Source organism: Lagopus muta, chromosome 28, assembly GCF_023343835.1.
Source record: "Lagopus muta isolate bLagMut1 chromosome 28, bLagMut1 primary, whole genome shotgun sequence".
Lineage (NCBI taxonomy): Eukaryota > Metazoa > Chordata > Aves > Galliformes > Phasianidae > Lagopus > Lagopus muta.
In genome coordinates this window covers 1,713,120-1,739,567 of record NC_064460.1, presented here as the reverse complement: position 1 = coordinate 1,739,567, position 26,448 = coordinate 1,713,120, and the positions used below count along the sequence as shown (strand labels likewise).

Below are 26,448 nucleotides of genomic sequence, written 5' to 3'. Positions count from 1 at the left end.
TGAGTTCTCTCTCCAGAATGCTGTTGGACATGCCAAGCCTAATTAATCAGAAAGACGATCCACCTCATCAAACCCATCCCAGTCTCATAAATGCATAAAAGGGCTCTCCCGAGCCCGTGAGGAGCACAGGTTCATCTTTCTACTTTCCCTCCCACTCCTTGCTCCAGGCCAGCACCTCCACTGCTTCCCTCGTGCCGTAGCATCCACCCCATCCCAAACCAGCCATGTCTCGCCAGTCCACCGTCAGGATCCAGAGGGGGAGAAGTGGCTTCAGCGCTGCGTCGGCCATCGTGCCCGGCACGTGCCGCACCAGCTTCAGCTCACGCTCCGTCACCCGTGCTGGGGGCTGCAATGCTGGCAGTGGCTTTGCAAGGGTTGGAGGTGGCTTTGGAAGCAGAAGCCTCTACAATTTCGGTGGATGCAAGAGGATCTCTGCAGCTGGAAGGGGTGGGGGCTTCTATGGCCCCGCAGGGTTTGGTGGAGGTGCTGGGAGCATGCTGGGCTACGGATACGGGGCATTTGGAGGCCCTGGGTTCCCTGCTGGTGGTATCCAGGAGGTATCCATCAATCAGAGCCTTCTGAAGCCCCTCAACCTGGAGATCGACCCCAGCATCCAGAGGATCCGAAAGGAGGAGAAGGAGCAGATCAAAACCCTCAACAACAAATTTGCGTCCTTCATTGATAAGGTGAGCCATGAGCTTCCCTGCCCTCATGTTTTGATGGGGATTCTTATTGCATGATGAGCACATGAGCTGAGCAAGAAGGAACAGTGATCAGGAATGGTACTGGAAGATGCCTCTGTCCCTGGAACTCCAGGCAGTGGTACCTGCTGTGCAGTGGTTGCTATGAGTGCATCACCCAGCATCTGAGGTTCTCATTTGCTGCAAGGCAAATGGAGAGAGGAAACTCTCAAAGGCAATTCCACCCCTCTGCAGGTGTTGGGGTCTCTCCATTGAGCACTTCAGGGTAACAGGTGTTGGGTAGTTAAAGTGAGATGCGAGCAATCCTGAAATGATTAGAAAAGGAAGAGCACAAGGGAAGATATAAGCCTCTTAGTGCTTGAATTTTCCTCAAAGGCATTTAAAGCTCATAATGAAACAGTACCAGCAAGTTGGGACTGCTCAAAATAGCAGAATCTGATCCGACACTTTCTGTCCACTTCATTTCCTCATTAAGCATATTAGATGCACAAGAGCACCTGCTTGACTTCTCTCCTGGTTGAGCAGCTCCTCTTGCTTCCAAGCAAAATGCTGCATTATTCTGCATTATTTCAGAGGTTTTTCAAAGTGGAGGAGCAATGCTAAGAGGGGGGGAACTGGCACTTTTCTTAATAGGAGTTCCAATCCTGTTTACTCCTCATCTGATTTTCAACATGCTGTTTGCATCTTGCACACTTATTCAAAGGGCAGAAGGGGAAAGGAAATTAGTTCCAGCGCTTGTTTGCAACACTGAGCAGGGAAATGGCAATCAAATTGCAAATTCCTGCTTCTATCAGAGATAAATTTATCTGTGAAAACCAGTTGGAAATGGTACTGCAACTCCTCTCTGGTACTGGGACCCCACAAGTGCAAAGGATGTTCACCCCAATCTCTGCCCTTTCCAAACATCTTCAGCATATTTCTTCTCGCAGGTCCGATTCCTCGAGCAACAAAACAAAGTGCTGGAAACCAAGTGGAGCCTGCTGCAAGAGCAGGGGATGAAAACGGTCCGGAACAACCTGGAGCCACTTTTTGAGACGTACATCAACAACCTGAGGATGCAGCTGAACAGCCTGCTGAGCGACAAGGGGAGGCTGGAGGGAGAGCTCGTCAACACACAGTACCTGGTTGAGGACTTCAAGAAGAAGTAAGTCCATGTGCTCTGTCCACCTGATGGGTGCAGCTTCCCCCATCCTACCGCCATCTGGGGGTCCAGGTGAGCCCTCCAGCACTGGGACATGGGAATCCCAACAGTGAAGGAATTCCTGACAGTGAAGGCTGTGCCACTTTCTCAAAATAAATGGTAACGGAGCAACAGATCCAAACGCACAAATATTCAGGGAATAATTTAGAATATGATCAAAGGCTTATTAACTAAATTACCTAGCACTGAGAAAAAATTACACGGTAGGTCTGAAAGTTTTGAGGCAGCATGCTTAATTTGCTTAAGAGAGGCTGAAGGGGAATGAGTAACGGCCAGAAAGAGGAGAAAAGGAATAGCAGAGATGCTTTCACTTTTTTTTTTCTTAATGTACTTGTTTTAACTAGTTCAGCCTAGGAAATCGCTCATGGTCTCTTATTCAGATGCAACGTAGGAGAAAAGAACATTGTATGCAAACTGCTGTTAAGGAAGTTCATTCCAGCAAAATAAAATCACCTCCGTCTGCTACCTGCCTAAACAATACTCCCTCTGCCTCCTCCATTAGGTACGAAGATGAAATCAACAGGCGCACCATTGCAGAGAATGAGTTTGTGACACTTAAGAAGGTAAGAGCGCATTGCGGCTCATCGGCTCATGACTCTTTCCATCCACTCTCCATCCACAAACCCATCCGTACTTCTTGATGCCCTCTTGACTTCTTCCCTGTCTTCTTCATGACTTCTTCTCTGCTCTGTTACTGCAGAGATACACACGTGAACAAGACTTTAAAACTCACTGTCCACTTCTCTCACCTTCCAGGATGTGGATGCTTCCTACATGAACAAGGTTGAGCTACAAGCCAAGGCAGATGCATTGACCGAAGAAATCAATTTCCTGAGAGCCCTCTACGAAGCTGTAAGTACTATCACCCACCTCCCTCCAACAGCCCTTAATTCCTCCCCCCAGGAGATGCTGAACTCTTCACTCTTTAGAACCGTGCAGATAATGATCTGCAGCCTCTCCCAGTTTGGCGCGCTCATCCTTAGGATGAGCACCACCGAGTGCAAGCTCACCCTGTTCCCATTGCAGGAGCTGTCCCAGATGCAGACCCAGATCTCCGACACCTCCGTGGTGTTGACCATGGACAACAATCGCAACCTGGACCTGGACAGCATCATTGCAGAGGTGAAGGCACAGTACGAGGACATCGCCAACCGCAGCCGGGCTGAAGCCGAGTCCTGGTACCAAACCAAGGTGAAGGAGATGGGGCTTTCCGTGCTTCTGTCTTCATGTCTTGTCTTGAATAGAGAAGGGCTGACTCTTCCAGGAAAATCTTCTCCTATGGAGAAGGGATGAGGGAGCTGGGGAAATTCAGCTGGAGATGGGAAGGTTTCAGAGAGACCTCACTGCTGTCTTTGCATCCATAAAGCGAACTTAGAAACAGGAGGGAGACCTGTGGGTGCCCCATCTCTGGAGGTGCACAGGTCCAGGCTCGATGAGGCCCTGGGCAGTTGATGGAGGAGTGGGACCAGCCCAGGGCAGGGAGTGGGGCTGGGGGAGCTGTAAGGACCTTTCCAACCCAAACATCCCATGGTTCTATGACCTTGAAGGACCCTTCCAACCCAAACATCCCATGGTTCCATGAAACTCACATGCTTCTTCACTCTACAATGCTGGATTCTGCCCTGACCTCTGCTCCTCTCCCTGGCAGTATGAAGAGCTGCAGGCTACTGCAGGCAGGCACGGGGACGACCTCCGCAGCACCAAGCAGGAGATCTCTGAGCTCAACCGCCACGTCCAGCGGCTGCGGGCTGAGATTGACAGCGTGAAGAAACAGGTACAGGGCAGGAAAATCCATGCTTTTAATCAATTTACTCCCCAGATTGGAAGAAAGGAAAGAAAATATCAGAGGCAATGTAGGCAAGTTCTGCTTAGCTGACACTTCTATCAAAAACAAAAAAGCCATTAAAATTAGTTAAATTGGTGATGCTGGAATAAGACCTTGTGATTATAGGGTAGAAAAGGAACAAGCCAGATAGGGGAATGTGATCAAGATTTTCTCTCCCCTAGTGTGCAAATCTGAAAGCAGCCATTGCGGATGCTGAGGAGCGTGGGGAGATTGCCCTGAAGGATGCCAAAGCAAAACTGGCTGAGCTGGAGGATGCCCTGCAGCAGGCAAAGGCAGACCTGGCCCGGCAGCTGCGCGAGTACCAGGAGCTGATGAATGTCAAGCTGGCCCTGGATATCGAAATTGCAACCTACAGGAAGCTGCTGGAAGGCGAGGAGTGCAGGTGGGTAGAGAATCCCTGCAGAAATATCAGCAAATTTCACTTTTCCCTGTGTGATCCTCCCTGGAGATGGACACATTCCATTGGGTTCAAAGAGCTGGAGCACGAAGCAGTATAAAATGAGGGAGGAGGTGGGGGGGTATTTTAAAACATGGGTGGGATGCTCCCTCATGAGGTACACGCATCGATTGGGGTACCCAGGGGCAGGGGGAGGTCGGGTGACGGACTGATATTGTGAGGAGCATCCATGGACAATACCAAATATTTACAGGAGTCCTATAAATTGGCCCATGTATTTTTCCCTGCTGTCGTCTGTATCCTTGTCCTCTTATGTTGCTGTTCTCTCCCCATACAGGCTGGCTGGAGATGGTGTCCCAGTGAATATCTGTAAGTCTAAAATCTATAAAATTACCTCGCCTGAGCGTTTTTATGCCCCTGCACTGAGAAGCCAATGCCTTATTACTTTTCTATCTCTTTTGCAGCCGTGACCAGAACCACTGTGGGATCGGGATATGGAGGAGGAAGCAACCTCAGCATGGGGGGTGGCATGTGCAGCATGGGGAACAACTACAGCTGCAGTGGGTCCGGGGGGACCAGTGCCCTGGGTGGGGGCAGCAGCTCCAGCATGAAGTTCTTCTCCTCCTCCTCCTCCCGGAGAAGTTACAGGAGCTAAAGCTCTCCCTCCCTCGCCAGAGAACACCACGACACGGGTCCTTCACCACAGCATAATCAGGGGAAGCAGAACAGGAGCCACCTGAACCCGATGTCCTGTGGCGCAGGAGCCTCACTGGAAACCTCCTCTCTTGCACACATGCAGGGCTCTGCCGTGGAACGGAAATCCCTCTGTTTTAAATCTGCAACTCGCTTGTTACCGCTCAGCTTTTTGGTTTTTTGTTGTTTTGTTATTTTTTTTCCAGCCAGATTTTGTATATAAAATGTGTCCCATGACTTTCTCTCTTTACTTTCTGGTGTTTGTCTAATAAAAATGCATATGTAATTTATTCTATTGCGTGGAGCTTTTAATTAAAGGCATGGAACAACAAATGCAAATACAGATAACGAGCACTTTTCATGGGGCCCTGCCCAGTTCAAGGTGCAGTTTTTTGCTCCCTGTTCATGTCTCCTCAATCTCCCCATGAGCAGCCAAATAAAGGCACGGTGCAGCAGCAAGGGGAGGGTGCTATGGGTTGCAATGTGTTGCTTCTCCTCACTGAGCAAGGAAAACCCCCGGAAGCAAAACGCAGGGCACGCCAAGGCAAGAGTTAGGCACAGGGGAAAAGGTCTGGGATTCATTTAGCGTGCAGCCTGCAGCCAGCACAACAGCTCCTGGGGGGTACAAAGGGCTGTGCCAGGTGTGTGATGTACCTGCATGAACTTAGAACAATAGGGAACTAATTGGCAGGGGAGTCAGCACAACCACCCGACCTGTCCAAGGATGTAAGCCCATCTCGAAACTCTATTTGCTGCGAGCTGTCTCACCTCAGTTCTTAGGTATTAGAAGAAATTTCTCTTCTAGAAGAGTCTGTTGGAGTCACCATCCATGGAGGTGTTCAAAAACCATGGAGATGTGGCACTGAGGGAATATTAGTGGGCATGGTGGGATGGGTTGGGGTTGGAGCTCAGAGGTCCAGGTTGGATGGTCTCACAGGTCTTGTCCTACCTCATTGATTCTGTGAGTATGCATGGTGGGGAAGGACTGATGGTTGGACTTGATGAACCTAGAGATCTTTCCCAACCTTACTGACTCTAGGATTCTGTAAGTGTAAGAGCAGACACCTGGAAGAACTCCCCTTCTGCTCAGAGCTGTACTTGGGGTATTCCCTTTGTAGAAGACTGTAAGAGGTGGAGAGGCCCATCCACACACATCCATGTGCTGTGTTGAAGGGAGCTGTCTCCCATCCAACAGCTATAAAAGTTATCCAAGAACCTGTCAGAAATAGCAAGTCTCCAACATCCACTGTTTCTTCTTGTTCCTAGAATGCATTGGAGACAAAATCTGATTTTGAGGAGGTGGAGGAGAATCAGGGGAGGTGCAGCAGTTTTAGATGTGGTTCTGTGACTAATCAGGAGAAATTAATTGAGAAGTGAAAGCAGAGCATTATCAGGCTGAAAGCTCCAAAGTAGTGACAGTTGCTGGAAGACAAGTGGGAAAGATACAGGGTTTTCAAAAATGTTCCCATTGCCTTTGTCAGGAAATGGGTATAGCCACACTCTTGGGAAAATACTCCAAGAGTTGGGTTTATAGAGGAGAAAAGGCCCCTGAGTGGCAGAATGTATTTAGGTTTTTCTTCAAAATCAGCACTTTCCCATGCTTTTCTGGGATGCTCTGAACTCTTTCTGCTCCTCTCCACATCCCACAGGGAACCTCCCCTGCAGTGAGTTGCCAACAGGGTTGCAGCTCTGCTGCATCTCTGTGCTCCTCCTCCTCCATCTCTCCCTGCTGAGGGCTCCTGGGATCCCCCATCCAGCATCCCAGCCAGTGCTGTGGGTTGCAACTCCCAGCCACCAGGACGCAGCAGTGCACGTAGCCACAGGCACAGCAGTGGGTTGCATCACACCTGGGTCATAGCACTGAGATTACAAAGCTCTTCAACGAGCATGGGAAAGGCTGAGGTCAGAATTCCTTCTCCCCAGGCATTGCTTTTTATCAAGATAGCAAGAATTAAGCAAAATTTCTCATCACACAACATGCAGCTGTCCTGCTGCAGAGCACAGTCTGCTCTCCATGCACAAATACAGATGTAGCACAGGACAGCCCTCAATTAACACTGGCACAGCCCAGAGACTCGAATTTGCAATGTGTGGAGGAAACTGTGACTCCAAACACCCATCAATGAGTGCTGCCTGTGATGGAGTTCTGCAGAGAGTCGAGACCAGTGCCTTAGGATTGGGTACTGAAGCTCTTCTTTGAGGGATGAGCTGCCTTGAAATCTGCTGCACGCTGTAGCTCACAGGTGACAAAACACTGCCAGCACAGTTACTTTATCTTCCTTGCAGGGTGTGTGATGGAAATAGTAGGAAAGCAAGGAGAGAATAGAAGGGGTCAAAGGGGAGGAGAGGAAGGGGGAAAAGAGAAGGGAAAAAGCAGGAGAAAGGAGGGGAAGGGGGAGGGGGGAAGAAGGAGAAGAGAGAGGAGATAAAAAGGAGGAAAAAGAAGAGGAAAAGGAGAGAAAGGAGAGGAAAAAGAGGAAAAAAGAGGGGGAAAGGAAGGGAGAAAGAAGGAGAGAAGAGGGAAGAAGAAAGGGAAAAGGCAGAAAAAAGAAGGGGAAGTGATAGAAAAAGAAAGAGAGAATGGGGAAAAATAAGAGGAAAAGGGGAAAAAAATACGAAGAAAGGGGAGAAAAAGGGGAAATGGGAAAAGAAAAGAAGGGAAGAGTATGGCTGAAAAACAGAGATGATGAGCATCTGCAAATCATCCCTGGGGACATTCTGGCCAAAAGCACTTGACTTATTTCTGGCCCTGGAAATTGCTGGGCACAAAGAGCAGACACCAGGAGTGGCCTTGGAGCACCTCCAGGACAGATTTCCACGCACACAGTGCTACAGTGCAGGGCACAGAGGACAGCGTGGATCGTTGAAAAAGTGCATTATTGGCATTTCCTGGGAACTCTGACAAATTGGAGTGGAGGGAGTTGGCTGAGAACAATGCTACAAAAGCAGATCCCCGGCACTGAATTTCCTGGTGACTAAGAGTTATCGAAAGGGGAAGAGAAGAGATGTGGGGAGGAGAGCCTGGGAACAGGCTGGGTAAGGGCACGGTCACTCATCAGTTAGGCTCAGCATCTGTGAGGTGAAGCTGTACAGAATCACCAGCTCAGGCTGTGCTGTCACTGCCAGCAGGAGCTCCCTCCCAGCTCACGCCGAAATATTTCATCATTTGTTGTCAGTCTGAATCAGCATGATTTGCAGATTCATTTCACAGAAAGAAAAGGTCTGAAGGTATTGTTCACTAAGCAACTTGCATGTCCTGCCATTCTCCACATGGTTTTCCAAAGCTGATGGTCCAAGATTTCCATCAGTGCCCACTGACACATTGGCTTTGTCCACCACCTCTTTCTTCCTTTCTCCTATCATCTCAAGTTAAATGCCACATTCAGGCATGAGAAGAAAAGCCCAGAATACCCAACAAGTTGAGACCCGAGGTGCTGATGCTGATGGCTTTACTCAGAATCTCAGCATCAGGAAAACACAGATCCACAATCAGAGATTTCCCACCCTTCGTAGAGAGCTGCAAAGTGAAAAAATGCGCTTTGACGCAAGGGAGCGACTGATTCACCTATGAAATAGAGATGAGCGAGCGCTTGCCCAACGCGGACAATGCGCTGCAGAAAGGAGTGGGGAAGGGGTGGCTGTGAGCAGCCTTTGGTGTTTTTACAGATATTTCAACAGCCAGACCATGACTGTCCCAAAAAATGCAACAGCTGCAACTTTGCGGGTGATTGGCATCGCGGCGAGGCGTGCCGAGCCTGGTTAATCAGTCTGATGAGCAGCACACCAAACCCACCCCCAGCTCGTAAGGGGATAAAAGGGCCAACCCCAGGCCAGGGAGCACAACCTCATCTCGCTGCACTCCTCCACATCCTCGCTGCTTTGCTCCTTCAATCTCTCCCGTTGGCTGCGATGTCTCGTCAGTGCACCGTGAGGAACCAGGGCCGGACTGGCTTCAGTGCTGCGTCTGCCTTCATCCCAAGTGCCTGTAGCACCGGGTTTGTCTCGCGCTCCATGGCTCAAGGTGGAAGCTGCGGCACTGCTGCGGGGTATGGAGGATTTGGAGGAGGTTTTGGGAGCAGAAGCCTCTACAGCGTTGGTGGATGCAATAGGATCTCTATGGCTGGAAGGGGCAGTGGATTCTATGGACCTGCAGGGTTTGGTGCTGGCACTGGGATCTCCTGTGGGTTTGGTGGTGCTTTTGGGTTTGGTGGGGGCATGGGTGGCCCTGGATTCCCCGCTGTCCCCACTGGAGGCATCCAGGAGGTCTCCATCAACCAGAGCCTTCTGAAGCCCCTCAACCTGGCGATCGACCCCAGCATCCAGAGCATCCGTAAGGAAGAGAAGGAACAGATCCAAACCCTCAACAACAAATTTGCCTCCTTCATAGACAAGGTGAGTCATGAGATTTCTGGGCTGTGCCATGCTGATTCTTTAGTGGAGAAGCACAAAGAAGGGCAAGTTGTATTAGCCGTGCTGCTTTTGATGCAAAGCCATTTCTATCAGCAGCAGCCAGGGAATAAAACCCGAGGATTGTTTGGTTTGAGACCATTCTTTCATCCCACATAATGAGAGCAGTAGAGGGGAAATGGTGCTTTGGGATGTAGGGAAGCAGAGATAGGGAAAACCATCCTAAAGTCAAGCTACTTCTGAAGTAGCTGCTTTCTCATTCCAGGTCCGGTTCCTTGAGCAAGAAAACAAAGTCCTGGAGACCAAGTGGGCCCTTCTGCAAGAACAGGGACACAAAACAGTCAGAAACAATGTTGAGCCCCTCTTTGAGGCTTACATCAACAACCTCAGGAGGCAGCTGAGCAACTTGCTGGCTGACAAGGAGAACCTGGGTGGGGAGCTGAGCAAGGTGCAGAGTCTGGCTGAGGACTTCAAGAGCAAGTAAGTCTTTGTTTGGGGTCTGCTTGGTGAGTAGGCTGGGCAGGGCTCCATTGCACCTGTGCAGTCCAACAAGGAAGAAAGGCCTTTTAAAATTATTCTTATTTTTCTGATATAAATGCCCAGGGTTAAGTTTGCATACGTGACACACACAGCCCCATGGCAGAAACTCAGAGACAGAAAGCTATAGGGCTAGGAGACCAAAGTACCAAGCTGTTCCTCTAAAGAAAGTTGAGCCAGGTCCTACAAACACAAAACTTCTGCATAAGCCCATAACAACCCTTCATGTCCATCCCGCAGATATGAAGAGGAGATCAACAAGCGTACAGCTGTCGAGAATGAGTTTGTGGTTCTGAAGAAGGTGGGTGCATGCATGCTGCACCTCCCACTGCTGCTCAGCTGCTGCAAGAAACACTGCAGCTTCTCCTCTGGAAACAGCTCCATTCCTGTGCTGTGCTTCTTCCCCTAGGAGGTGGATTCTACCTATATGACCAAGACAGAGCTGCAAGCCAGGCGAGACGCCCTCCTGGAGGAGATAGACTTCCTCAGAGCCCTCTATGAAGCTGTAAGCACCTTCCCAGGATCTTCATGTCCTGCTCATTTTCTAACACCTTTGCTTCCTTTTCCCACCTCTGTAGCTCGGGATGGATTATTTTCCACTCTGTTGTACTACGTACCTCCACACTTATTCCATCTCACCTGCTGTAGTAGCCCTTCCTAGAAGATTCATGGAAGAAAAATCACTTTGTAAACACAGCTCTGTCCTTCGTTGGGGCCTGGAACAAGAGATGTGCCCTGTAGTGACTCACACAACCCCCACTGCTTTGGCAGGAGCTGTCTCAGATGCAGAGCCAGATCTCCGACACCTCCGTCATCCTGACCATGGACAACAACCGCAGGCTGGACATGGACAGCATCATTGCTGAGGTGAAGGCGCAGTATGAGGACATCGCCAAGCGCAGCCGGGAGGAGGCTGAGTCCTGGTACCAGTCCAGGGTGAGTGCCCAGGATGGGTTCTGCAAAGGGTAAACCATGCTGCCTCCCCCAGCTCTCCAACAGTAGGTTCTACTGGGACTTTTACAGCAGAGGATGCCTTTAGATTTAACAAACCCATAAAGCTCTAAGTGCTGGTTTGGGATTGAAAAGAGACACAAACCTCCGAGCTGAAATACTACTTTATCTGATAGTGACAGGACAAGGGAAATTGGGTTTAAGATAAAAGGGGGAAAGTGAGGTTTAAGATAAAAGGGGGAAAGTGGGAAGGAAATTCTTTACTCAAAAGATGGTGAGACCCTAGCACTGCTGCCCTGAGATGTGTGGGTGCCCCATGACTGGAGGTGCTCAAGTCCATGGATGGGGCCCTGGTCTGATGGAGGGGAGGGAGCAGCCCAGGGCAGGGGTGGGGTTTGGGGGGGTCCTTAGAGCCATGGGGTCCAACCCAAGCCACGCTATGATTACATGGCTCTATATGATCTTCAAGGAGTCTTCCAACCCAACCATTCAATGGTTCTGTGATCTTTTAGGACCCCTCCAACTCAACCATCCTATGGTTTGATGACCTTGATGGACTCTTCCAACCCAAATGTCTTATGGTTCTATGATCTTTTAGGACCATACTGTCCAATCCAATCATCCTATGGTTCCATGATCTTGAAGGTCCTTTCCAACCCAAACATCCCATGGTTCTATGACTTTGAAGGACCCTTCCAACCCAAACATCCCATGATTCTATGATATGATGCTCACATGCTGCTTTAACCTCTACAATGCTGGATTCTGCCCTGACCTCTGCTCCTCTCCCTGGCAGTATGAAGAGCTGCAGGCTACCGCAGGCAGGCACGGGGACGACCTCCGCAGCACCAAGCAGGAGATCTCTGAGCTCAACCGCCATGTCCAGCGGCTGCGGGCTGAGATTGACAGCGTGAAGAAACAGGTACAGTTCTAATGCAAAGACTCCATCAAGTCCAGCAAATAACTATAAATGCACCTCAGTGTTGTGCTGGATTGAGAATTAATTAATTCAAAGCTTTCTGCACCTATGGCCACGCATCCTGACTGTAGGGTGAAACAAACTGCTCTATGCTCTAGATGGGGAATTCAGCCACTGTTTTTCCTTCCCAGTGTGCCAGCTTGCAGACAGCCATCGCAGATGCTGAGCAGCGTGGGGAGCTGGCCCTGAAGGATGCCAGGGACAAACTGGCTGAGCTGGAGGCAGCCCTGCAGCAGGCAAAGGCAGACCTGGCCCGGCAGCTGCGCGAGTACCAGGAGCTGATGAATGTCAAGCTGGCACTGGACATTGAGATTGCAACCTACAGGAAGCTGCTGGAGGGCGAGGAGTGCAGGTGGGTGAAATCAAGCTGTGCAGTTGCAAGATCTGCATCTTCCCCCAGCAATATTTTACATATGTTCTGTTGGATTTTCAAGCACATCTTGTTCATGGTCTCCCCTTAAATGCTTTAAATGTCTTCTTTTGCTCAATTCCAGGCTCTCTGGAGAAGGTGCTGGTGCAGTGAATATCTGTAAGTACTTTCCAAAGACAGTTTTGTGACTTTTCCATCTGGCTGCCAGCTGCTCTGTCCAACTGTTTGTGGGTGCCTCTGACGAGTATGTTCTTTTCTTGCAGCTGTGACCAGAACTGCTGTAGGGTCAGGATATGGAAGTGGGAGCTGCCAGAGCTTCAGAGGCAGCAGTGGGGCTGGAGCTGGGCTCTGTGCTGGAGGAATGAGCTTCAGCTCTGGAAGTGGACAAGGCACAGCTGGGTCATGTGTGGTCGGTGGAAGCAGCTCCAGCATGCAGTACATCAGCAGCTCTTCGACCAAGAGATGCTACTGAAGTCCAGCAGCCGCGTGCCACTCTGTCCCTCATGTTGTGTGCAGTCCTCACCCCATTACTTGCAAAAGGTTTGGAATTCCAAGTTGTCTGCCCTTATTTATGCAAATGCCTTGCTCCTGTTTGTTCTTACATGCTCCGAAAGCCTCACCTCCCAGTGTTTGTCTAATAAAAGGCATATGAAATTCATTCCATTGCATTCTCCTTTTAATTTCAATGACTTTACACAGCCATGGTGGCACTATCATCTCTTTAGCAGAAGGTAAACACAAGTCACACACATAACAGTTGTGATCTCTCCTTCCATGGCAGTCACTTACTTTCAGCAGGGAACAAGGACTGGGGATGCCCCATTCCCATTTGTGCAGCAAGATTTTTTGGCATCAGCCTCCAAGGGAAAGGAAAATTTCTAACTCTTGCCTCCATACACCAGAGAAAACATTCCTCTATCCTAATTTATGTCATCCCTCTATCCTAATTTCTGTTGTGGCATCTCACCAGTGTCATGCCAGCTTGATCACCCCCAAAACCCCGTAATTTTTCAGGTTTTTATGTGATGACTCATGCAGGGACATAATTCAGTTTTCCCAAGAAGTTCAGCCCATGTGTTCTGTACATGCAATAGCTGCAGGGATTAATAAAATGCTGTCATTGGTACCACCATAATTAGAAACTGCAAAAACTCAAAAGCCCCAAACAACCTTTTAGGGAAGAGCCATGTCCAGCGTGACCCAGCTATGCTGGGTAAGCAAAGTGCTGGAGGTAAACGTGACTCACTGATCAACTCCTGGCCAAGAGAAAGTGATAAAAAACCCAGTTTCTCATTAATCCTCCAGATGTGAGCACAACAGTGCACTACCACAAGGAAATGGCCCATTCTCTAATGCCTGCCATTCCATCTTTGGCATCTCTGGACATGATTTCACTGACACCCACAGAACAGAATTCGGCTTGCTGGAGGCCATGCAAACACTATCCAGCAGCAAAAAGGCACCTGATAGCTGCATTTCTACAGCCAGCATGCCTTTTAAATGTAGATACCTCAGCATCCAGCATTATGGCCAAGCAAAGCACCCAGGCTTCTCCTGTAGCAAGCAGAAGGGCAGAAGTGCCTCCCAAACTATCCCCTTCATCACAAGAAGTCATGCTTGCAAAGTAGAGGATCAAACCATCACCTCCAGCTGCCCCTTGCCTCGACCACATGTTACTCCTGGGAGCAAAGCCAGGTTTCCCTTAGCAAAGCCATCAAATTGGTGTTTTCAACATCTTTACCACTCCCCTAGTGGCAGCTTCAGTTCCATCTGCTTTGAACTAAACAGGCAGTGACACCAAGCTAAAAGCAAGCCTAAAGGAAACAATCAGAGGTACAGATACATATTTTCCCAGCAGACATCAGCACCCTGAAAAATACCCTGAAAGTTTGGGTAGTTTTATGAGCCTGGAGGTTGCCAACATGGTACACCAGAGAGTTGGGTGATTAATGGGCTGGAAATGTGGCCAGGTGTGGCGCTGAGAGCTGATACACTTCGTGTGGCACTACATGGGTTAGTGGGCATAGTGCTGATGGCTTGATGGTTGGACTTGATGATCTTAGTGGTCTTTTCCAGCCTTAATGATTCCATGATTTCACCACCCAGCCCTTTGCATAAGCCCAGAACACAGAAGGATTTAAGGCAGGGATCACTTCAGAGCCAAACCTGGAGATCTTTGTCCCTCTGCCACCTCATCCCTCTGCAGCCACACTGAAGTCAGCCAGCCAAGGTCAGGACCACTAAGGGGTTTGGTGTTGTTTCCGCACTGTGCCCATTGCTCAAAGCATCTTCAGCTCCATCTCCGTGTCCCACAGCAATGGGGGAAGTGTGGGATGGATCTGCAGTGGATTTGGCAGCAGGAGCCTGCCCAGCCCAAGGGGAAGCAAGCAAGAGGATTTCCAGGAGCAGAGGGCACTGCTCTGCCAGGTCAGGGTGCAACCATAGTGTGAGTGATGGAGGGTTTGGGTTTGGAAGATGTGGCCCCGCAGGTATTCAAGGGATTGTGGTCAACCCAAACCTCCTGGTCAGTATTAACTTGCAGATCAGCCCCAGTGCAGTGAGTGCGCTGGGAGAAGAAGGATCAGGTCAAAGCCCTCACCAGCAGATTTGCCTCCTTCATTAGCAAGGTGAGGCTCATTTCATTCATCCATCCTGGCATAGTTGTCATTATCTGTAGAGGGGGATCAGGACTGCTCTCCATGTCAGACACTCACTTCCGAATCCCTGATAAAGAGGTCAGGAGCTTAGTAAGTAGGGCTGGATAAGGAACACACTATTTCTCCAGATTTCTTTGCAACTGAACACTGCTCCTCCTATCCAAACTTCTCTACCAATGAGCCATCACTGATGCTGAAGGCCACATGGGATAGTGCAGACCATGCACAAGGCAAACACATCAAGATCATGTAAACAACACACAACAGAAGGAAAGAACCCCATCCACTATTTTCTCCATTCTGTCTTCTTTTTAGAAGAGTTTAATATGCAAGGCAACCCAGAACTGTGAGACCTCAGCAAGGACTAACCTGGCCCTGCATTCTTCTGCTGCTGTATAAATAGCAGCACTCTGTATGACATCTACCTTTTTATTATTATTATTATTATTTCTACTGCTTTTTTTTTTAAACTAGGAGCACAGTGACCACTTCTTACTGATGTGGGTTCCTTTCCAGGAGAGAAAATTTGCCAAAAAAACAAGGATTAATTTTAAGAGCGAACTTAAGTGCTCCTTTCTCTCTCTAAAATAATAGCACCCCTCGCTCCTGATGGTTGGGTTCCAGCACTGCTGGAAGCCAGGAGGTAATTTCCACCCCATGGAAAGTCTCTGAAGGTTTCAGCTCAGCTCATTAACTCTTTAGGAGGAGCTGCTCCTTCTCATCCACTCCATGCACTTTGGAAAAACTTCTGTCAAGCCTCAGAGTCTGCTACCATACCCCCGGGGGATGTACTGCGTAATGGATTTTAGTAAGTAAGGAGCTTAAATAGTTGGTGTGGAACCAGAAAAACAAGAGAGGAGAGTAAGGAGCAACTCAGCACCCTCTGCTCTGCCCTTCTGGGGAGGGAGATCATGGTCTGACACCTCTGCCACCTTCAGCAGCAGGACAGGTGAAGACATTTTAGGACAGGATACATCTCTTTCTCCATTAGCTTCAGCAGGAAGCCCCAAATCCTCCGTTTGCAGGAAGATGAATGGGGGTGAATCCTGGCTGTAAGCCCAACGCCACCAGTCAAATTGGAGGCAGTAACATCAGCAGGGTTAAAAACACAAGGAAATCAACCCTGGTTCAGTGCCATTGTCCTTAGCTCCCCCCAGCCTTTGTATGGAAGAGGGAGAGAGGCAAAAAAGAGTTCAGTTTGGATTCTTCTATTTGTACACATTAAACAACGCTTCTTCCTACAGCCCGGTGCCCTGCAAACATCAAATGATTGGTTCTGCTTCTCTCTTTCATGGTCACTATAAAAAAGGGAGGTTTGCAAATGCAATTGTTATGGGGCCAAGGATTCCCTCCCATTCAAATTAGAAACACAGCCCAGAACCCAGTGACAGATATGTGCTTAAAGGCAGCTCAAGTTGCTCTTCAGCAAAGGAGAAGAGTGGGATATTACCAGATACCCCAAGCTCATGAATGTGGTTTAAAATGACCATTTGGGGATGGTTGTGCAGCAAAAGCCCATTTTGGGGGGAGAAAAGAGGGTGAAAGCTCTGCTCCTCATTCTGGAGTTTCCAGCAAGGCCATCTTTTGTGCATTGCCTACTCCTCCCTCCACCTTCGCTCCCCTTCAAGGCAGCCACGATGGCTTTGCCAACCCCACCTAAAGCAGGAGGAGTTTCAGCTCCTGCTCTGCTGGGATCCTCAGGAGCAGGAGGAGATCCTCCACTGATTCTTGTGCCATGGAGCTGGTGGCAGAGGGTGCCCAGGACTGAGGTGTGTCAGCAGCATGAGCCTGGGTGGCAATGCAGAGATGTGGCCACGGCTCCTCTGGCACGGGGTTTGGCTATGGAGGCACTGGCTTTGGTTATGGGGTCCATGGACCCCAGGGGGTCTGCACATCCATTGCCCAGATCCCCATCAAGCTCAAGCTCCCTATCAAGCCCCAAGAAGCTCAGGATGGAGATGGAACCAGTTTTGCTACCTGCAGACAAGTTGGTTCTTTAAGCCTCATTTTTTTACATCCTTTGAATCCTAACCTGAAGCAGAATTACCCCTGCTTTATCCCATCTCAGTTATGAGTGACTTAGGGCTTTTCATATAACAGCAGAGACATTTTTCAGAACAGCCTTCTCATGAGGAGATGTCACTTGACAGATTTCGGCTGTCTGCTTTCTGCATTCACCCACTACTATCCTGAACAATACTGATTTCATCTCTCAGTTTGCCACTTCTGGGACTGTAACTGTCCCCTTCTGTATCACTGGTAACAAATCTTTACACTTTGAATTTCAGGTCCCACTGCTGGAGCAGTGCAACAAGGGGCTGGAGACCACATGGGGATTTCTGTGGGAGCAGAAGTGTTACAACAGCAACGCTGAGCTAACATTGGGAACTTCTATTGCCAACTGGAAGAGGCAGCAGGATGTTCTGGGAAAGGAAAGAGCCAAGCTGGCAACAGAACTGAGCAATATGCAAGGGATCATGAAAGACTGATAAATACAAGGAAAACGAAATTCGTTTGAAAATAAAAGCTCCAAAGCTTGAGCTGGAATGGATCTGGTTCATTTTAAGGCGGCAGAGTTGCACAAGATGCAACGCCACCAGTGATGTCCATCTGTATGATTTGTGTTGGCAGCTGTGTCCATGCTGGGGTTGGGCATTTGGAGATGAGGCAAGAGGAAGAGATCAAATTCTTGCCTAGGTTGAATAAAGAGGAGCAAAATTATGTTTTCTCTTCTCCTCACAGGCAAGGAGAGGAAAGGTGTGCAGGAAAGGAGTGTGTTCTGCTCCAAGAGCTGAGGGCATTTCAGACCAACTCAAACGCTTCTTTGGTGTTCGGTAGGAACAGCAGTGAAAATTGCTGGAGAGACAGCAGTGAGAATGCATCTCGCTCTCCAGAGACTCTAGAGGGACCTGCAGGCCAACTTTAGGGAAGATTTAATTAAAAGAGTTGAATCCCACCTTCGGTCAGTTGTTTGCAGCTCAATGTGGCCCTTTGGGACATTTGTGTACCTCAGCTGGTCAAACCCTTCTCTGCTCTGCCCAGCAGTGTTCCTCTCGTGCCTAAGAGGATGAGAGAGGAAATCCATTTAATAACACAGTAAAACTCATGTCCTTGAAAGGAGCAGCGCTGGGAGCTGTAATCCTATTGCATGTGGCATTAAGCAGAATGCTCCTTCATTGCATAAACCCTTCTGATGTGCTTGGGGACACGGATAGTGTCTCCATGAGCAAAGCTGAGCTGGAAGCTGAGGTGGAGTCCCTCACCCATAGTCAGCCTCCAGAGGAGCCCATAAGCAGAATAATGACTTTACTCTTCCTCCAACTCATGTCTCTTGGGGAGGCCCACAGAGTTCAGCTCTTACAGCCCATCACTTAAGGTCAGGAAGATTTTTTGTGTTCCATGCATACATCAGACCAGTCCTCCACATTTCAAAGGCACTACTGTTGCATTGCATGGGCAAGATCCTAAGGAATCTGTTTCTGCAATAGAAATGGACAATTGCTCACCTTGCTGCTGCTCCCAGGGAATCACTCGGATCCAGGCACCCACTGTGGGCAAATCTGTAGGAATTTTCAAGTAATGTATGAAGACAAAGCCTGGAGATGGGTGGCAGCACTGCTGTCATCCAAAGCTTTTGGATGTCCAAAGCTTCTGGACACTGCTAAAAGAAGCTGGGCTGACAGAGTCTTACAACAACAAGGGACATTCACAGAAGGATTTATGCCCTACTTTTGCTTCTTCCGATCTCCCAAGTTGGGCTGAAGATGCTCTTTAAAGGTCTGTTGTCCCAGCCATGTGTTGTTTGGGATATTCTCTGCTAACACATAGCTGCTATGGTGTAACTGAGTCAGCTGTGACACCAGTGCTGAAGATCTCAGCCTTAGAGCTTGAGACTGGGGGCTGCAACCCCAGCACCCCACAGCAGTTCTCATCACTGACATCTGGTATTTATTTTCCTTGCGTTTTCTCTCTCCAGAGTATGAGGAACTGAGAGAAGCTGCTGGCAAACATAGCTTGCGTAACACAAAAACCCAAAATTACGGAGCTGAATTGGGTGATTCAGAGGCAACTGGAGAACATGAAAACACCAAAGCCCAGGGAAGGATGACTCAAGTTCAGTAATGTGCCAGTGGTAATTCCCAGGCTGTGGATTTCCAACTCCTCCACGAGAGAAAGGGAGCAATTAAGGTCGTTTTGATCATAGAATCACAGAACCATTTGAGCTGGAAGGGACCTTTAAAGGCCATCCAGCCCAACTCCCCTGCAATGAACAGGGACATCCACGGGCTGATGAAACACACATCAGCTGCATTTGAACTTGCTGATAATCCAAAGTAGAGAGCAAAACGCTCTGTGGATGCTGGTCCAGCCTGCAGGAGGTTTACATGGGGGAATCAGCAATGCACCCAAGCCCATCAGCTCCTTTTACAGCCACCACCTCTGTAAGTGTAACCACAGGAGGCACCGGGGACAAGAGCACCATCACTCCAGATGCTGCTTGTACCACTGCACGGTGCTGTGAGTAGGAAAGAGCTCCAATATCCAAGGTGCATCCTCTACAGCCTCCTGCAGATCAAAATACTCAAAAAAAAACAAAAAAAGGGGGGGGGGGATCACTGCATGTCTCACCCCACACACACACTTCTTCCATTTTCACCACTCACCCAAGCATACAACTCCAATCCTGCTCAAGACAATTGGCACTATTTGGTTTAACTGAGCTGGCTCAAAACATCTCGGTGGGTTTTCTTGGAGTCCAACATCATGCTCTGCTGCTTTGCCCCATTGAACCAGAGGATCAGAAGATTCATTCAGGGACCCCTCTCCTTTTGGGATAGGAACACTGCATGGCCACCCACCCCTTACAACCCTTCCCCTCAAATTTCTGTCCAAAAGTGCTGTACAGTCACACTCAGTGTTACTTGCCTCAATAACATGAGAAAGTGTTTTGCAAAATGAAGGAAAAAACGGCATTTAGAGGATGTGGGAGGAAGAGATGCACTCACTGAGCCATGAAATGCAGCCAGAGCCCAAACTGGAACAAGGTGACCTGGCACAGGAGGATGAAGGACACTGTGGAATCACCAAATTTGCTCCATCCTCTCATGCACCATCCCTGGAAAGTCTTTGAGGGCCCTGGAGCCGAGGAGTCCAGTGAGGCTACTAATTTGGGCTTGCAATCAACCACTGAACAAGGAAGGGGAAAAATGCAGTAAACAAAACCCAGCCATTAGCTTGGAACTTCCACCCTGCCCCTAGAAAGCATGCTGCCCTCCCACACAGCGACGCGGGCTCCATTGCCGTTCCCATCTCTCCAAGCCGTGGACACACACATGTGAATATCAAAGGTGGGAGGAATGGAGCCCCGATGCCTCAGTGAGGGCACTCACCCAACGTGGGAGGCAAAGGAGTGAGCCCTAGGCAATGAAGGAGCCTTAGAGCTGAGGGACAAGGAGACAGCATTTTTTTTGGAGAATTTGGCCAATTTGGAACACCCACAAGAGCCACCGTGTTCCAAATGCAGGTCTCTGTTTCAACTGATACCCCGCAAAATGTTACGATGGAAAACACTCTCACCAGTAACATACAAAAACCCTTGACAAATAGACCTGGTCCCAGTGACGTTTGCCTTCAAAGATGTTGCCTTTCCATAGGCAAAGCCAACACGAAGCTGTCATCTATCGCTAACCTGCACACAAGGCTTCATTTGCTAGCTCTCAATTAATTCACCTTTAGTACTGATGCTATTTATTGAACATCTGGTTGTGTCGTAGACTCATTCAGGTTGGAAAAGACCTCCAAGACCTCTCAGCCCAACCCCAACCCACACCACCATGCCCACTGACCATGTCCCCAAGTGCCACATCTCTATGGTTCTTGAACCCCTCCAGGGATGCTGACCCCCCCACCACCCTGGGCAGCCTGCGCCAATGCATCACCGCTCTTCCAGAGAAGAAATAATTCCTAATATCCAGCCACATTCTCCCTCAGAGCGCTTACTCACAAGCTGATGTAGCAGCAAAATGTAAAGCAAGGGAAGCACTTTGATGAGTGAGAACTTGACATCTTTATCCAACCCATAACAAGGCAAAATCTTTTACATTCCTGAAAACAAGGAGCACCAGCACAAGCCATGATTTTCACTGTGATTACACAAGACTTCAATATGACCCCACTGACTTAACAGCAGTCCTCCATTGCGTTATGGAACAAATCTGCTTTCTCCATTGGTGAAAACAACGTATGCTAAGCAGCTCCTACTCTGCATCGTAAACATCTTGTGGAAGTTTCATGCAGCCTCGCCCCGTTTTCCACAAATAAAAGGAAGAAGGTGCTGCACAGGAGGCAGAGGGAACTGCACTGGGGCCCAGCACACCACCTGCACCCAGCCCTCCTCACCAGCAGCCATGTCCTGCTCCTATGGCACCAATGTTGCTCGCATTGGCAATTTCAGCTCATCCTCTCTTGCTCTTCCCAGGAGTGGGCAAAGCTTTGGTAGACTCTTGTGTCGCCAACGTGGGTTGGGTTCCTTCAGCACCAGGAGCCTCAGCGGTGTAGCATCTTCCAGGCCCAGAATAGACGTAGGAAGGTGTCCTCCTACAAGATGTGGATATGGTTTTGGTGCTGCCGGAGCTGGATTTGGCTGCAGAGGTGCTGGCTTTGGTTACAGGGTTGGTGGATCCTCTGGGCTGTGCACCATTGTACCCATCACTGTCAATGAGAAACTGCTACAACCACTCCAACTGGAGCTCGACCCCAACGTGCAGACCGTGAAGTACCAAGAAAAGGAGCAGATCAAGACCCTCAACAACAAATTTGCTTCTTTCATTGAAAAGGTGAGCAGAGAAACCCTCCCCAGCTCCAGGCCCAGGGAGATCTAGCACGGAAAGGGCAAAGAATCTGGGTTATACAGCTCTGTTTTAGACACTGAGGATAACTTTAGAATGTCAGTTGAGCACCAAGGTGTTCTTTTCTAGAAGTGTTAGGAGTTTGATTCCCGCAAGGCTTACCCACAAAAACCATATGCACAAAAGAACAGTAGAGTAGGAAACACTGCATTCAGGTGTACCAAGAGCTGCATTTTATGGCTGTTGCGTGGACATCACCTCTCACAACCACTTAACCCTCATCTCATTTCCTATTTTGCTCTCTGGGATTCAGGTGCGATTACTGGAGCAGCAGAACGAGGTGCTGGAGACCAAGTGGAACTTTCTGCAGGGTCAGAAACATTGCAGGAACACCATTGTGCCCATGTTGGAGGCTTGCATCGGGAACTTGAAGAAGCAGCTGGAAGCGCTGGGGTGCAACAGAGCCCAGTTAGAAACATGCCTGAAAGCAGCCCAAGAGGCTGTGGAAACCAACAAGAAAATGTAAGTGAGAACATTCTGATACAATAAATTGTCCCCAGAGAACAGGATCATAAAACCATGTCACAGTTTACAGTGGACCAAACAGAGGACACATCTCTTCTAGATTCTCTCATTCTTTCCTAACTCGAGGAATTAACACTTGCAGCAATTTCAAGTGTTCCTCTGTTCTCTGAAGCAGAAGTCAAATCAGAACAATTCTGTTGCAAATATGTAAGAACACCAAAACCTCTGTGAAAGCAAGCGTGCTTTCCCATGGGCTATGAAACAGAACAAAACATCCCCAAATATCATCTGGGGAAAAGGGGGGGAAAAAAATAGGAGGGGTTCTATTTCTTGAAGTAAGCCTGCAGAATCCCAAACAAAGATGTAATTGTGCTGAGCTTGAAGTCTCCCGTTTTCCCACGCAGGTATGAGGATGAATGCAGCCAACGGAGCTGCACTGAGAAGGAGTTCATTGCCCTGAAGAAGGTGAGCAAAGGCCGTTTGAACCCTCTTGTTGTGTCCAGGTCTTTGGGGTGCATGCAGGCAGTGATTTCTTTCCCCCAAAGCATTGCACAGAACAAGTACCAGCAGGAGCTGGTGCTCAGGTGTGCTTGAACTCAGACTAGCAGTAGTTGTGCAAGTGGGAGCTGGCGTGCAGCCACGCTACCTGCACCCAGTCCCCCACCCCAAGGGCAGCCCTGAGTCGGCTCTCACTAATCAGCTTCCACTAATCAGCTTCCTTCTTCTCTCCCCACTGCCACTTCAGGATGTGGACTGCTTTTTCTTAAGCAAAGCAGAGCTGGGGGCCAAGGTGGGAAGGATGGAAGGAGAGTTTGACTTCCTCAGGTTGCTCTATGAGGAGGTAAGCAGCTCCCCGTTGCTTCAGCTCTGAGATTCTCAGGCAGATCTGGGAGGTCTATCCTGAAGGACAGGGGAAGAATGGGTAATGTGGGGCAATGGTCAGCCCTTATGGTGAACAGGGAGCAAGAATCCACCTGTGTGGTCACTGAAAAGCAGGGAGCAATAGTACGAATGGGGTTGGATGGGACCACAGCAGTGCCAGCATCTCATTGTCACCTCCAGGAGAGCCACCAGCTGCAGGTCCACATCTCAGACACGGCAGTGGTTGTGCAGATGGACAACAGCCGGGATCCTGACCTGGATGGTGTTGTTGCCAACGTCAAGGCTCACTATGAGGACACTGCCTGCAGGAGCAGGGCAGAAACTGAAGCCTGGTGTAAAGGCAAGGTGAGAAAAGCAGCCAGGAGGAAGGTGTGGGTGCATCTTTCCTCTGAAAACCCAGAGTTGCTCTGATTTAACTCAAAGCACGTGCTTTTGGGAATGCACAACCCACATCTTTGGGGCTTTTGCAGTTCGAGGAGCTGCGAGTTACTGCAGGCAGAAATGCTGATAGTCTGCAAGAGAAGAAAAGAGAGGCGGCCGAGCTGACACGGGTGGTCAAGAAACTGAGTGGAGAAGTCAGGAGTGCCAAGGAGCAGGTGAGTACCAGCAGGTCTGCTGGAACCATCAGGGCAGAGTGATGCTGAATTGTTGTTCCAAACATGTCACATTTACAAATACCAAGAGATGTTTAAGGCTGACCACATCTTTGCAGTGCTGCAAACTGGAAATGGCCGTGGCTGATGCTGAGCAGCACAAGGAAACGTCCATCAAGGATGCAAAGAGCAAACTCACCAAGCTGCAAGCGGCTCTTCAGAAGGCGAAGCAGGACCTGGCCCGGCAGCTGTGGGAGTTCCAGGAGCTGATGAACATCAAGCTGGCCCTGGACATCGAGATCACAACCTACAGAAAGCTGCTGGAGGGTGAGGAGAGCAGGTGGGTGGCAGATACCAACACAAGACCCTTCAGATCCATGTGCCAGCATGGGAAAACCAACTGGGCAGTGCTTTTCAGAGCTGCCCTGTGGTAAATCCACCTCACAGATCAGCTCTTCCCATCAGTCCCACCACACCTCCACTGGTGCAAACAGAGGCTTGTCCTGCTGCCTGCAAATGTTTGAGGCTCACAGGGCTCTGCATGTGAACACACATAACCAAGTGCAACCTTCCCTCTACAGGCTCTGTGCAGAAGGAGGCATCCCTGTCAACATCTGTAAGTTGGAGCATAAAACTTCTTCCAAGCTTGGGCATCTCCTGCCTTTTCTCCCAGCAATTCCCTAAGCTGAAACTCAGCTTTGCCTTCCACAGCTGTCTGCCATTCCCAAGGAGGTCTCGCCTACAGCCCAGAACCCAGCTTTGCTGGGTCGGCCAACGGAAGCTCATGCATTAGGAGTGGGAGCACCCACATGAAGGTTGTGTCCGTGGGCAAGTCAACTGTGTAAAGAGCTGCAGATGAATGGCAAGGCTGGAAACGAAGCACAATGCACACCCTTCTGCCTACACACAGCAAGAGCCTGGCTGCTGCAGGAGCACACGCACCCAGCTGCCCTACACTGCGCACCTATTTTCCATGCAAAGGGATACAACAGGCAAAGAGGGGAATTTCTGTCGAAGAGATTTGCTGTTTCTGCTAGGGAATTCTAAGAGCAAACCCCCAAACTTCTTCACAATCCCCTTCTTACATGCAATTCACATAAGAGGCCCTTGGTGTAATTCCTTCTCTTTATGTTCCTACAGACTGAAGGATCAGGATGAGGTGTAGGGCAGAACAGCTGCCACCCATGAGCTTCTAATTAGGCCTTCATTCAGCCCTCTTGTGTTAGCAGCTCCCATACATAACCTATTGCTATAACCTAGTTATATCAGCCATCCTGATTTACAGATACACCTCTGCCATCAGCAGAACTCACCCAAAATTGCCTAGTTTCCCTACACATACCAATTTCACATCCCAAGGAGTGGATTTCAATGGCTGTTGCTGTTTGGAGGCAGTTTGCTTTTTATTTACATTACCTGTTTGGAAACCAATCCTCGACTTTCCCTTTTTCTTCAGGGTTTGTAATGGTCCAGTTCATCTGATGCCATAAATACCATCTTAAATTAAGGATCTTGGGGCCTAAGCCCACTGTCAAAAGTGACAGGGGCTGATCCACCAATAATCCTGGCCACAGGTCACAAAAGTCCTCTGCTGTCGTGCTCAAGGGATCCAGACCCAGCCTTAAACACCTGGCATCAGCATCAATCACCTTTTCAATTCGCCAGTACCTATTAAGCAGAGCTGCTGGTGTAAATGCATTTATACTATCTGAGGTCTGGGAAGGGGAGAGGATCCGGTGATTTATTTCTAATGACTTCACATTTTGTCCGCAATGCTTGTCAATGGCTTTCATCCCAGTTACAGTCTTGCATCTCCAATAAATCTTCAGAGCAATTCAGTTACCCAGTGACTTCTTTTTGGGGAGAAGGAGGGTTGGTTTTGTCTTTGCTCCAGGATCTCAAATGCCAACACTTACAGGGGTCCAAGCCCCACATCCCCTGACAAAGCCCTCCCATTAGTGGTCTCCCATATCCCTCAATCTACCGACATTCTGCGTGCAAGGAGCTTACAAACCTCCCTCCAAAGCACCAAACCTCTCTCCAAGGCACAGCTCTCTTCTTTCATGCACGGGGCAGGAGCCAACTCACAGGGTTACACATCTTTATTAAGGCAGGGTGGAGCTCCAAATAATTTTCCTCCCAGGAAAAAAAAGAAACCAAAACAAAACACCATTTAGAGGGCACTGACTAAGCAAAGATGCTCTCGCAGTTTGCATAAAGCTAACTGAAACTTCTCATTACCACCATCAATGCCTAAATCCCCTGAGAACAGCACTGACTGCCCCAACTTGCCCAGGATCTCTTTGCATCCTGATGGCAGGAGCTGCTGGGTGGTTTGGGGCCAATTTGTCCTCTCTTTGCTCTGGTACCAGCTCTCAGTCCACACTATACTGCAAACACTCCAGCACCAGAGCATCCTCTTCCCCCAGTAGAGCCTGGGGAACCTCTTTTCCTCTTCACCAGATGGAAGGTTGGCTTTAGAACCTCATCAAGCCAATTAGGCTCCCCTGGTGCAACCCATCTTCGCAAGAGATGTGCTTCCACCTCGCTCTTCTGTGCCTGGTAGAGCTCAGACCCAGCCCAACCCATAATAAACACAAGCTGACAACCTCAGTCAAGCCCAGAGCAGGATTTTGGCCTTTGTAGCTGGTGAAAAACTGATGGAAAACACAAAACAAATGCAATTGGAATGCAGGGGAGCTGCAGAAAGCCCCAGCACCCAAAGCTTTCCTCCCAGTCATTGTTGCCCCCAAGTCCTCACTGCTCTTCTGCCTCAGTTTCCCCATAGAGAATAACAGAACTTACCTTCTTTGTAAAACCCTCTGCTGCCTGGGGACAGCATGCATCTCCAAAGCTCTCAG

General features: G+C 49.2%; 3 protein-coding genes across 3 annotated transcripts; all 3 read left to right on the top strand.

Annotated features, from left to right (window-relative positions):
* The first annotated feature begins 224 nt into the window (after positions 1 to 224).
* On the top strand, positions 225 to 4,800 carry LOC125685416 (keratin, type II cytoskeletal 75-like). The gene is made up of 9 exons (XM_048928422.1): positions 225 to 686; positions 1,631 to 1,845; positions 2,405 to 2,465; positions 2,659 to 2,754; positions 2,929 to 3,093; positions 3,551 to 3,676; positions 3,910 to 4,130; positions 4,483 to 4,514; positions 4,610 to 4,800. The coding sequence occupies exons 1-9, from the start codon at positions 225 to 227 to the stop codon at positions 4,798 to 4,800; spliced, it is 1,569 nt and encodes a 522-aa protein (XP_048784379.1).
* A 3,947-nt stretch (positions 4,801 to 8,747) lies between these two features.
* Positions 8,748 to 12,554, top strand: LOC125685413 (keratin, type II cytoskeletal 5-like). The gene is made up of 9 exons (XM_048928418.1): positions 8,748 to 9,230; positions 9,511 to 9,725; positions 10,023 to 10,083; positions 10,192 to 10,287; positions 10,554 to 10,718; positions 11,530 to 11,655; positions 11,844 to 12,064; positions 12,207 to 12,241; positions 12,346 to 12,554. The coding sequence occupies exons 1-9, from the start codon at positions 8,748 to 8,750 to the stop codon at positions 12,552 to 12,554; spliced, it is 1,611 nt and encodes a 536-aa protein (XP_048784375.1).
* Positions 12,555 to 21,146: 8,592 nt separating this feature from the next.
* On the top strand, positions 21,147 to 24,605 carry LOC125685378 (keratin, type II cytoskeletal cochleal-like). The gene is made up of 9 exons (XM_048928372.1): positions 21,147 to 21,575; positions 21,901 to 22,109; positions 22,517 to 22,577; positions 22,858 to 22,953; positions 23,175 to 23,339; positions 23,465 to 23,590; positions 23,707 to 23,927; positions 24,169 to 24,203; positions 24,284 to 24,605. Exons 1-9 carry the CDS (start codon positions 21,147 to 21,149, stop codon positions 24,430 to 24,432), a joined length of 1,491 nt encoding a protein of 496 aa, XP_048784329.1. The 3' UTR covers positions 24,433 to 24,605.
* The last annotated feature ends 1,843 nt before the right edge of the window (positions 24,606 to 26,448 follow it).